Genomic DNA, 12,505 nt, shown 5'->3' on the forward strand with positions numbered 1-12,505 from the left:
GGAGCTTTATACTTGAGTTTATAGAAGTCAGCACACCAAAGGACAGTGCTAGCTAAAAATGTAAATAGGTTGCAATGTGTTTATGTAAGTTCACAGATGATAGATTCCTGTTTTCGTCCTTGGCCTTTCTCTAGTCTCACTCTACATGTTCTCCCTGGGTAATATCATCCATCCCCAGGCATCTCCTACTGTAAGATACCAATGGATGCAAATATACGTATATCAACAGTCCAGATCTTTCCTGAACTCTAGACATGCAGTTCCAACTGCCTGATAGCAAAATCCACCTGGATGCCACCCAAGCATCTTAAACTTAACATGTCTCAAAAGAAACTCATTCTCTTCCCTTCCAAACCCACCTCTCCTCCTGTTTTCCTTCTCTTGGTAAATGGATCATCATCCTCCCAGTTTCCCAAACTAGAAATCCAGGCATCCTTGACTCTTATCTCTTTCCACCTCAGCAAGTAATCACTTACCAACTCCTATCAATTCCTCCACACTGATATCTCTGGACTCTGTTTCTTTACCTCTTCCGATACAGCCAAAGTTTATACCTTCATTGCCATTCTTAGCCTGCCATTCAGTAGCTTTATAGATTGTCTGCCTGCATCCAATTTTTCCCAACTGCAATCAATCTCCTACACTGCTGCTTACACATCTACAATTCTCCTCTACACTTCCCATCCTAGAAATTATATTCCTCATGAAATGCTCCATCACTTAAAAGCTGTGGTTTTTTATGCATGAGGGGAAAAAAAAGGAACTCCAAAATTGGGCATGCAATACTTTTTGTGATCTGGCTCCAATGTACCTTACTCTTAGCCACACTGAAGTTTTCACCATCCCAGGCCTTTTCACGGCTTTATGCTTTTGCACCTCTAATCTACCCTCTTGGAATGCCCTTTTCCAAGTCAGAATTTGTTCAAATTTTAAGACCTAGATCAAATATCACCTTTCTATGGACCCTGATACCCTGTGTATTTCCATACCACTTTATCTATAAAAGTACTTATTGCATTTAATTGCAATGATCCGTTTTATCTCCCTTCTCTACCACATTATGCATTTTCTACAGGCAGAAACCATGGTGGTTGACTCCATCCCTAGCACTGCCTCAAGGCCTGACACGTAGCAAGTGCTAAGTAAAAGCTTATTGGGTACAGGTTATTGAAAAAAGTTAGGATGGCATCATATAAGACCAATTTCCATATTCCCCAAATTCATTTTGGTCACAAAGCACAGAGACAAAATCTGAGGCTGGCTAGGCTCTTTATACTGACTCAGTACAAAACTGCTCATATTTTTAGAACAAACTGTCACTAGAAGTGCATTCTTATTTCAACTCACAACATGTTAGTCAAGCGCTCCACACTTCAATCCCACAGCCCACAACTCACAATTTTAAGTTCATATTCTATAAACACAGCCTTAAAGAAAAAAAATTTAATGGGAACTACACGTTTCTTAAAGCATGAAAGACCCAAAAAACGTTAGGCAGCAAAGTAAAATTGTTTTATAACAAATTTACAGTCGTCATTCGCAGACCAAATAGGAAAGATTAAAATGAATTATTTGAAAAGACAGATACAAAACTTTTACCAGTTATGGTAACAGCTAAAAAATGTGTAATATCGTTAATACCATAAACATTTAAGGCATGTTTAAATGCTAGTATGAATATATAAAATCTTTGGCTCAGTTTAAAATTTCTGTAATGTAAGATGTCAGTAGAAATGAAAATTACTGTATTCTAATTAGTATTAGAATCTTACATGTTCATGGTGATACCGCTGCTGCTCGTCTAGGCTCCATGCTTTGACAACCACTGATCTAGAGAACCAAAAATTTTTTTTTGTCATCTCATCAATGACCTACTCTCTTAAAAAAAATAAGGAACCTGTGCCAATGTCAATATTTAAAAAGCAGTTTTCAACGCATGATAAGTTACTTACGTTTTGGTTGATGGCAACTTATTCCTTAAATAAAAAATTACAGAGCACATGATATATGCAAAGCACCATAGAAAAATAGAGACCAGTAAAAAACTCATGATCCTCATCTTCACTGACTATACAGTCTAGGAATGTACATACAAAAGTAATAAAAGTCAGCAATCGGTACAAAGGGGATGACAGTGCAAACAAGGCTCTGTGGCAAAGACGCTGGAAGGCTCGGCCTTGAAGATAGTTGAGTAATTAAGTTACGGGAGGTAGCAGAGAAGGGCATTGCAAGGGAAAGATAACAACAAGGCAAAAGGACTGAACGGGGATGAGGTGGGATCCAAGGAGATCATTTAGGCAACAAAAAAACAGTCTAGATAAGACAAAATGAGAGCAGTGATAATGATAATAGAAAGAGGAAGATGGATTTGAGACACGTAGAAGTTAAATCTGCTGGAAGAGGCAACAGATTAGGTAGGATTAGGTATGGAAAGTGTATGTGGATAGCTGGAGAGAATGGAAGCATCCTAACAAATGCTGTGGTGGAAAGAAAAGGAGCGGGATTGAGAATGCTAAGATGGCTGTGTCAGTCGCTTTAGATACATTGATTTAGAGCTGCCAGTGGGAGTGTCCATTCATTTGAAAATGTTAAGCAGGTAACTGAAAATGTAGGGCTTGAGTTTGGGAAAAATGATAGAGCTGAAGATAAATATTTGGAAGACACCCAACTAGATGTGATCTGTGAGGCTCTCTGAGTAAAAGATTTCAAAGGGATGAAGCAGTGGTCCTCAAACTTGAGTGTGCATCAGAATCCCCAGGAGGGCTTCTTAAACCACAGATTGCTGGGTCCCACACTCAGGGTTTCTGAATCCTAAATCTAGGGTGGAATGTGAGAATTTGCATTGCTAACAAGTCCTGTGGGAGGTGATGCTGTTGTTGCTTCAGGGTCCCTCGGTTTAGAGCCACGGATCTAGATAATCAAACCTATTTTTTTCATTTCAACATTGATGTATTCTTTTAAGAAAATACTAACCTGTGCTAACATCAGTGTCTTTTCTTCTGTGTAGTTAAAAGAGTATCTAATATTGTTTCGCTGTCAATTTAAAAGAAATAAGGAAACTATTTCTATCTATCTGTTTTCTATTTATTAAAAAGTGTCTTGTTGGGGCGCCTGGGTGGCTCAGTCACTTGAGCATCTGACTTCAGTTCAGGTCATGATCTCCCGGAACGTGAGTTTGAGCCCCACATCAGGCTCACTGCAGTCAGCACAGAAGCTGTCAGCACAGAGCTTGCCTGGATCCTCTGACCCACTCTCTCTCTCTGCTCCTCTCCTTGCTTGCTCTCTCTCTCTCTCTCTCTCTCTCTCTCTCTAATATAAACATTTTTGAAAAACCAGTCTTGTCAATCCGTAATTAAGAAACCAAGGCTGTCCAAAGGATCTGTTCCACATTATGGCAATGGTCAGAAGGGAAGTTCTTACTTTCCCTTAGGACTATGTTGCACAAAGTTTTGCATTCTGACGACAAATTTTCCGGACCTTTGTTTGGTGGTCTCCGATAAAGCTCTTTTAGAAGCCAAATATTTATGGGGAGACTGGGTGGCTCAGTCGGTTAAGATAACAACTTCAGCTCAGGTCATGATGTCACAGTTTGTGAGTTCAAGCCCTGCGTTGAGCTCTGCATTGAGCTCTGCGTGGGGCTCTGTGCTGACAGCTCAGATTAGGTGTCTCCCTCTCTCTCTGCTCCTCCCCTGCTCGCACTCTGTCTCCCTCCGTCTCCCAAAATGAATAAATGTTTAAAAAAAAAAAAGAAGCAATGGCTTGAAAAGTACTTAGTTGTTTACTTTTCATCTTACTATAAATTATTTATCCTTCAGTCTGTAAATGGCTATTTGTAGGATTAGACAAATTTTGAATGCCCTGATAAGAGGATTGTTGCATCTAAATTCATGCATAATCCGTAAAAAGCACATGTAACCTACAACCTCAGCCAGATTGGCATATGAACAAATTCACTAAGCATATGTAAGCAGTGCGCATTATTAACCAGTTAACATCAGCAAATTTGTTTTTGAAAACATAAGTTTACACACACAAGCATTCCCTAGTGAGAAATATTAGTTCTAAAAATCCAATAAAAACATACCTTGAGTAGATTTCTCTACTTCCTTCCTCTTCCTACTCTGGCTATTGTAATTCATCCTCAGCTCTTGGTTATACTCATGCAGAGTTTCCCTGGAGTTGTAGGACTGCCTTGGTTTCCTTCCATCTTCACTTTCATCAGAAGAACTGGTATAAGCTAGATCCATTTCGTGCTTGACTTTTGAGAGAGGCTGGTAGGGTTTGCAGTCCGTTTGCTCCATGTCTGATTAAGCAAACTCAATTTCATGAAAAGAAGGAAGAACAACTTCTTTCAAGTAAGCAGTCCTGAAAAAGAAGGAAAAACACAAGCCTTCTTAGATTTGTCCTTTGGAGAGGAAATGCATCTGGCAGATTCACAATTGGTTCTGATAATACTATCAAAGGAGTGAAGCAAAAGACAAACTAGATGACAAGAAGCTAGCCTGAGGCAATAATAACACTCTGTGTTACATGCGCACATTGGCAAGCACTTAGGATTAAACCGGAGGTTGCGGTATCAGAAAATACTCGAGGTGGAAGAGAGACAGCCTTCAAAAATATTTGTATTGGAATGCAGATAAAGGACAATGTCTTCTAAGGTGTGTGCCTGTTTTAAATGTTAATTCAGTGGTTAGATTAAAAAATATTCTGAGATCCGAAAGTGGCTAGGAGTACAAATACTAACCCAGCATATCCCACATTTGAAATGAAAACTGGTAAGGGAACTACATTCAGGAAAAAAAAAAAAGACAAAAAAAAAAAAAAAAACCCGCAATCTCACCTCTGGTTTAAAACTGCTTTTAAGAAAGGGGTTTTGAAGAAGGGAAGAATTCTGAGTGAGAGAGGCTCATGAAATTAAGTGTCCTTGAGGGGGACTGAGCTCTTTGTGTCCATATTGTGGCTTTTGAGCCTCAGGCTTGCAGAGAATTTTTAATGAGTTAGGTGGCGGTAAATTTTTGTTCTTCATAGTACCGAGAGGATGTAAACAACACTTCTGGTGAGTATACTGGTATAGGAACAGCAAGCTCTAAATCGGGTTTAGAAATAGAAATTTTAAAACTTCATGATAAATCACTGAAAGAACCCCCCTTCCCCCACAGAATGCTGAGCTACAAGTCACTAAGGCTCTTAGGGCAAGTAGAGGCATTATCTGTCTTACTTAGCGCAGAGAGGTTTGAGAACATCAAATGCCATCTGAGATGTCAAAGTCCTCTGAAAATTTTAAAGCCCTGTAAAAATGTACTCATCTTCATCTCTTACATTATTTTATCATTATTTTCATCAAACGCTGCAACTTTGCAACTTGGTAGGGTTTTTTTGTGTGTGTGCAATGTTAAAAAACCTACTTCAAACAGAAATAACTTTATGATTTCACTTGCAGTAAAATGGACTCCTTTATTTTTCTTAAGCTCTTCACCATATGCATTTTCAAGGAAATCTACAAACATCTAGATAGTGGTTCCTAAATCATGTGCGGTATCTCGCTTTTTGCAATTCCTGTTATATGTATAGCAAACGCACAGAATACAGAAATTGCTCAATAAAATGTATGGATTGACTATTACGCATTCAACGGTACCTAATGTTTTGTAGTATGAACAAAGTTTCATGAATCAAAGTGCTATTTCCCTAATCAAACGTTAAGGATCTTGAAGGCAGAATTGGAGTCTTATGCTTCCCTGCATCCCCTATACCACTTAGCACTACTCTAGGCACACACAAAGTAGAAACTATTTAACTCCTAACCTACAAATTCCATAAATGGTCTATAGAGATGGCTATTTTGGTCTGAATTAATATCAGAAATGAAGATACTTGGAGAGAAAGCAAATCAAGTATTGTAAGTAAATATCTATTGATAATCAACAATAGTCTAATCTCATGCCATCTCATGAGACATACTGCCTATACACTCCCCAACTTAGAGCTCCAGCACAATCTCTCCCCTGAGCCACAGACTTGAATATCCAGCTGGCCACCCAATATCTCTACCTGGATATCTAAAAGGCATCTTGAACTTAGTATGTTCAAATCTGAGCTCGTGATTCCCACCACTTCCCAACCTTGCTCCTCTCACGGTCTTTCCCATCTTGGTAAATGGTGGATTCCATTCCTCTGTTGGCTCAGGCCACAGACCTCGATCCCTGTCATTCACATCCCACGTGCAATTCACCAGTAAATTCTTCTGGTGCTACCTTTGAAATATACCCAGAATCCAATGACATCTCTCCACTTCCCCACTACCACCACATTGGTTCCAGCCATCATCCCCCACCTGGACCACTGCAATAGCCTAATTGATGTGCTGCTTTTAACATTGCTCTCTTTATAGCACATTCCCTACACTATAGCCAGAATGAAGATTTTAAAATCTAAGTCATGTCAATGTCTCTCCTTTGCTCAGAAGCAGCAATAGCATCTTCTATCCTTCAAAATAAAAGCCAAAGTCCTTACAATGACCAACAAGGCCCGTACAAGGTTCACTTCTCCCTACCCTAACCTCTCTAAACTCATCCCCTGATATTTCCACCCACCTCATGCACTCTAGATGCACCAGCCTTCTTGAAGTGTCTGAAAATAACAGGCATGTTTCCACCTCAGGGCCTTTGCAGCCTCCCATAGTAAACCACCAAAAAAACACACAAATGTCTCTTCTCATCCTCCTTCCTGTGTTTCATAGCACTTATCACCAAGTGACATATATATACATATATATATATATATATATATATATATATATATATATATTGCTTATTTGCTTACTGTCTGTCATCTGTGTCTCTCTACTAAAATATAAGCCCCATGAAGTATTTTTATCTGTTTTATTCACTGCTACATCCCCCAAATAAGCACGATGTCTGGCATATAGTAGACTCTTGATCAATACTTGTTGAATGAATTGAATACATCATTGCCCAGAATTCACAAGAAGGGCTAGAGAGAATGTGGAAATGAATAGGCCATAGTCTGTGCCCCCAAGGAATTCACAGTCTAATGCAAGTGATAAACAGCTCTACTACAGAGCAGATTAAAGGACTCCTAAAGAAAGACAAAGTAGTGTTTGAGCACCAAAGATAAAGATATTGGGAAAGACTGTACTTGATTTAGCTTATTTGTTCATCGCCAACACCCTCACCACAACCACCAAAATTCTACCGAGCATCTATGTGATAAGGCCAATTTGAATCTCTTTCTTCTTAGGTTCCCATAAAACGTGCTTCATAAACCCGGCTGGATTTTAGACCCTGACTTTGCTACAAACAGTGCAAAGTGAGAAACATATCAACAGTAGACTTCCAGAAATGCACCTTTGCAGCAGAGAATGGGACTTCCACCCAAAAAAGGAGCCATCAATAAAATTAATCTAATTTCATTTCAGCCAACACATATAGTTTTGCGTTCATTAAAGGATGAAAGTTTACCCAATAGGGGTGGAGAGCTATTTTCCACATAAAGACATTGATAATGCAAAAACATCCATCAAGACGCTTATAATTAAAAATAACTTAATAAGATGCTTTCCATTATAATATACAGATATACATTTTATTTTCTCTCCCATCTCCCACTTGCTTTCTCAGTCAAGTTTGGTTTATTCTGATTGGGATTAACATAGCAGAGGTATGGTCAAAATAGCACTCCTGCCTAAGTCTCAGCTGGTTATGAATTTACACTTATCTTAACACCATTCAAACCTAACAAGTTAAATTTGAAAATGAAAAACATCTCACTTCTAATGCCTAATGTTGTGTTCTGGCAACTATTATTTATGATGTTAAAATCACCCTTATTTTTATGCATGGGAATCCAGACATTCTCTTTTCCCTCAGTATGTTGTTTATTTTGCAACATGTGAACTCTTGAGTGAGTGAATGAGTGAGAGAGAAAGAGAGAAATATTCCTATAGCTATTTTGAACCATTCTTGAAGTTCTAATCACAGCTATGAATCAGCTAGGAATGTCACATCGATTCAAGGTTATTGAGGGTCCTCGGAAGCAATCTTCCTTTAAACCACAAATTGGTATAAACCAAGAGAAAGTAATCCTTCTCTGCTCCCTGACCCCCAATCACAACTTCTTGTCTGTTTTTAATGTTCATTTGTTTATTTTGAGACAGAGAGACAGAGAGAACGCACGTGTGCACGAGTGGGGGAGGGGCAGAGAAAGGGAGAGCAAGAATCCCAAGCAGGCTCCATACTGTAAGCAAGGAGCCAAACTCAGAGGCTGGATACCTCGAACTGTAAGATCTTGACCTGAGCTGAAATCAAGAGTCACATACTTAACCGACTGAGATACAGGTGCCCCCACAACTTCTTATCTTAACATTTGGGTGTGTGGACCAGGTAGCAGAAGATACATTCAGCTCTCTTTAGGCACCTGATATGGAGACGCACAACTCTGTGTGCCTAGGGCCGTGAGAGTATGTAACCGTGACATTTACCAAAATCCTGTGAGGCAGAGCTTGACTTCACTCACAAACGGTTTACTTTTTGAAAACAAAAAAAAAGTAGGAAAATATTAAGTAAGACAGTAACAGAAGTTTAAAACATTAAACCTAACAAAGTTTGAAAGCACAATAATTCTCAAAAGATGCTGTTTCCAATACTCCAAGGTAAAAGACACGTTCATATTTGCTTAATTGACTTTTTCATTCAGTGCCCAACATGGCATCCTGGAGGTCCACTGACGAGCATGTGTTATTTATTTAGACATGATGAAGACAGTGTCAACTCACAGAAAAACCAAAAGTATACATAATGCTATTCGCAGCAAAGCAGTTTTTCTTATTTCTCTATTATTTTGATAATGATAAACTTTTTTAAAAAAGGAATTGTGGGGGTGCCTGGGTAGCTCAGTCAGTTAAGTGCCCGCCTTCAGCTTGGGTCATGATCTCCTGGTTCATGAGTTCAAGGCCCCCATCAGTCTCCCTGCTGTCAGAGCAGAGCCTGCTTCAAATCCTCTGTAAACCCCTCTCTGTGTCCCTCCCCAACTTGTGCTCTCTCTTTCCCCAAAATAAAATAAACATTGAAAAAAGAAAAAACCCGGGCGCCTGGGTGGCTCAGTCGGTTAAGCAGCCGACTTAGGCTCAGGTCATAATCTTGCAGTCTGTGAGTTCAAGCCCCGCGTTGGGCTCTGTGCTGACTGCTCAGAGCCCCGAGCCTGTTTCAGATTCTGTGTCTCCCTCTCTCTCTCTGACCCTCCCCTGTTCATGCTCTGTCTCTCTCTGTCTCAAAAAAAAAATAAATAAATAAACGTTAAAAAAAAAAGAAAAAAGAAAAAATCAAAATCAAAAAGGAATTGTGTCAGTAAAACACATGCAGCTATTAAGAAACAGTAAAAAACAAAGGTCAATTATCTGCTCTACTGCAGAAGATACATTCACATAGATCACACAGTATAAATTCACACGTCACTACCTGTGGTTTACCTTTGTGTTTTCCACTTTCTACTCGCTAACAAGATAAACTCCACGGTGACCAGAAAAGACCCATGGAGGTATATGTTTATTTCTTCAGCCACCGTAAGGTTATGAAGAGACAACCTGGCACGTGAAAATCGTTAGCCTTGAAATGGCAGAATAAGCAAGAATAACAACAGCCGCAGCTAACACAGGTGGAAGTCCTCAGGTGGCAGGCCTACCAGGCACTGTTGTGTTTTTCACACATTAACTCCTTTAATTCTAATTGCATCCTATGAAGTAGGTACATCTTATACATAAAGAAAATCGAGGAACAGAGCAGTTAAGTGACTAGGCCAAGGTCACATAGCTAGTAAATAGCAGAGCTGAGATTTCAATTCATACAGTCTGCTCCAAAGGCCACACTCTTAATCACTAATCTACATTGTCATTCAGAAGACACCCAGCAGAGTGGCCTAAGGCAGATCACCTCCTCTCTCTTAGGGCTTCTACTTTTTCTAAATGTAATAAGATTAGATCATCTTAAAGAGCTCTTCTAGATCTAAAATCTCATGATTGTACATGAAATTGAAGGGAAGCTTAGACTGGCCAAAAAAAATGGTGGGTTTATGTGAAGCAAAATCAGTCAGAGAAAGACAAATACCATATGATTTCACTCGTACGTGGAATTTAAGAAACAAATGAGCAAAGGAAAACAAAGAGAAAGAGAGAGAGAGAGAGAGAAAGAGAAACCAAGAAACAGATTCTTAACTATAGAGAATAAACTGATGATGACCAGAGGGGAGGCGAGTGGGGGGATGGGATATATAGGTGATGTGGATTAAGGATGACACTTGTAATGGAGCACTGGGTGATGTATGGAGTTGTTGAATCACTATATTGAACACCTGAAACTAATATTACACTGTATGTTAACTAACTGGAGTTTAAATGAAAACTTTTTAAAAAACTACCAAAAATGGTGGGTTTCTTCAAAGCCAAGTTTACATTATTTATCACTCCCCCTCCCCTCCTCTCTCCTCTGTTCCTTTCCTCTCCCTCTTCGCAAACCTTCATATACATTCCCATCAATTATGGGGTAGTATACTAAAATATTACTTTTGAATCCATTGGTAAGTGTATATATTTATGTACTGGAAATAAACTCCCTACCTGTTCCTCTATCGTGTTATTTTCTTTCCATTTCTTATTATTAATCATATATACACCCTCTCAAAATGGAAAATAGGCCTGTCCTACACGTAGCAACTCTTTATAGGTTGGAGCCTTCACCAAAAAGACGTACTCCACTCTAGAAAAAAATTAAAGAGTACACTGGACATTGCTCAAAGAGAACTGGCCTTCTTCAGAGCACAAGACAGAGAAAATGAAGCCACCCAGTACCTGGAGAATACCTAGCAAATGGGGCTAGTACTGCTTGGGATTATTATAATAATTTTTCTTCAGTAAGGACCTTTTACATTAATGGAGATGGACTCATTCAGAAACCTCTGGACTAGTAACAAATGGTGGCAAGGATGTGGAGAAAGGGGAACACGTGCATTGCTGGGGGACATGTAGATTGGTATAGCCATAATGGAAAACAGTATGGAGGTTCCTCAAAAAATTAGAAACAGAAATACAATATGATCCAGCAATTCTGATTCTGGGTATTTGCCCAAAGAAAATAAAAACATGAATTCAAAAAGATAAATGCACCTCTATGTTTATTGCAGCATTATCTACAATAGCTAAGATGTGGAAGTAACCTAAGTGTTCATTGATAAATGAATGGATAAAGATGTCTTACACACACCCCCACACACACAGGGACAGAGAGAGAGAGAGAAATATTACTCAGCCATAAAAAAGAATAAAATCTTGCCATTTGCAACAACACAGATGGACCTAGAGGACATTATACTAAGTGAAATAAGTCAGACAAAAACGGACAAATACCATATGATTTCACTTACATATGGAATCTAAAAAACAAAGCAAAAGAACAGGCAAAACAAAACAGAAACAGACTCACAAATACAGAGAAAAAACTGGTGGTTGACAGAAGGGAGGGGATGAGGGGATGGGTGAAATAGGTGAAGAGGATTAAGAGACACAAACTTCCAGTTATAAAATAAATAAGTCATGGGATGTAAATTACACCATAGAGAATATGGGAGAATATGGTCAGTAATATTGTAATAACTTTGTGTGACAGATGGTAACTATACTTAATGCAGCAAACACTGCATAATGTATCTAAATGTGAAATCACTATATTGAACACCCGAACCTAATATAATACTGTATGTCAACTATACTTCAATTAAAAAAAAAAGAAAAAGAAAACACTGGACTTAAGAAGCCCTTAAATGGAAAGTGAACTTTCGGCTGATTCTTCTCTTACCTTTCTTTGTTTTTTTGTGTTTTGCTTTGTTTTGTTTAGAGAGAGAGCATGCAAGTGGGGAAAAGGAGCAGAGGGGGGAGAGAAAGAGAGACAGAGACAGAGAGACAGAAAGAATCTTACACAGGCTCCACACTCAGCATAGTGACCTACGTGTGGCTGGATCCCATGACGCTGGGATCATGACCTGAGCTGAAATCAAGAGTCTGTCGCTCAACCAACTGAGCCACTCAGGTGTCCCTCTTTAAGTAAACGATTAAACAGTGAACTGTTGTGAGGAACAAAAAAAAGCTGTAAAAGCAAAATCTGCCTCCATTATCCTACCAGCTTCTAAGAGTGCTGTCATTCTGGCCCATTTCCCTCCAGTCATAATACACACATACATTTGTTCATGTTGCTTCCTTCACTCTAGATATTTTTGCATTTTTCTACAGATTTTCTGTAACCATCACTTTTAATAGCAGTGTAGAGTGGATGTACCATAACTTACATAGCCATTCCCCTATTGTTGGGTATTTACATTTTCTGTCCCCATTTATAAGTATTCTAACTAGAGTCATTTGAAGATAACACGAACGTCTTCAATATTTTTTATTATTTCCTTAGGGTAAATTCCAAGAAGTTGAATTAATAAGCCAAAAGGT

The 12,505-nt window shown here is 38.9% G+C and overlaps 1 protein-coding gene across 2 annotated transcripts in view; it reads right to left on the minus strand.

Moving 5' to 3' along the window:
• The window catches only part of TENM1 (teneurin transmembrane protein 1), a 779,729-nt gene that overhangs the window by 547,989 nt on the left and 219,235 nt on the right, over window positions 1-12,505 (minus strand). For both annotated transcript variants that reach the window (XM_053201635.1, XM_027054328.2), the window contains exon 3: window positions 4,085-4,365. In XM_053201635.1, the coding sequence (XP_053057610.1) occupies window positions 4,085-4,301 (217 nt within the window). In that variant the 5' untranslated portion in view covers window positions 4,302-4,365. The remainder of the gene's footprint in view (window positions 1-4,084; window positions 4,366-12,505) is intronic.

The sequence above is a fragment of the Acinonyx jubatus genome, chromosome X (assembly GCF_027475565.1).
Source record: "Acinonyx jubatus isolate Ajub_Pintada_27869175 chromosome X, VMU_Ajub_asm_v1.0, whole genome shotgun sequence".
Classification (NCBI taxonomy): domain Eukaryota; kingdom Metazoa; phylum Chordata; class Mammalia; order Carnivora; family Felidae; genus Acinonyx; species Acinonyx jubatus.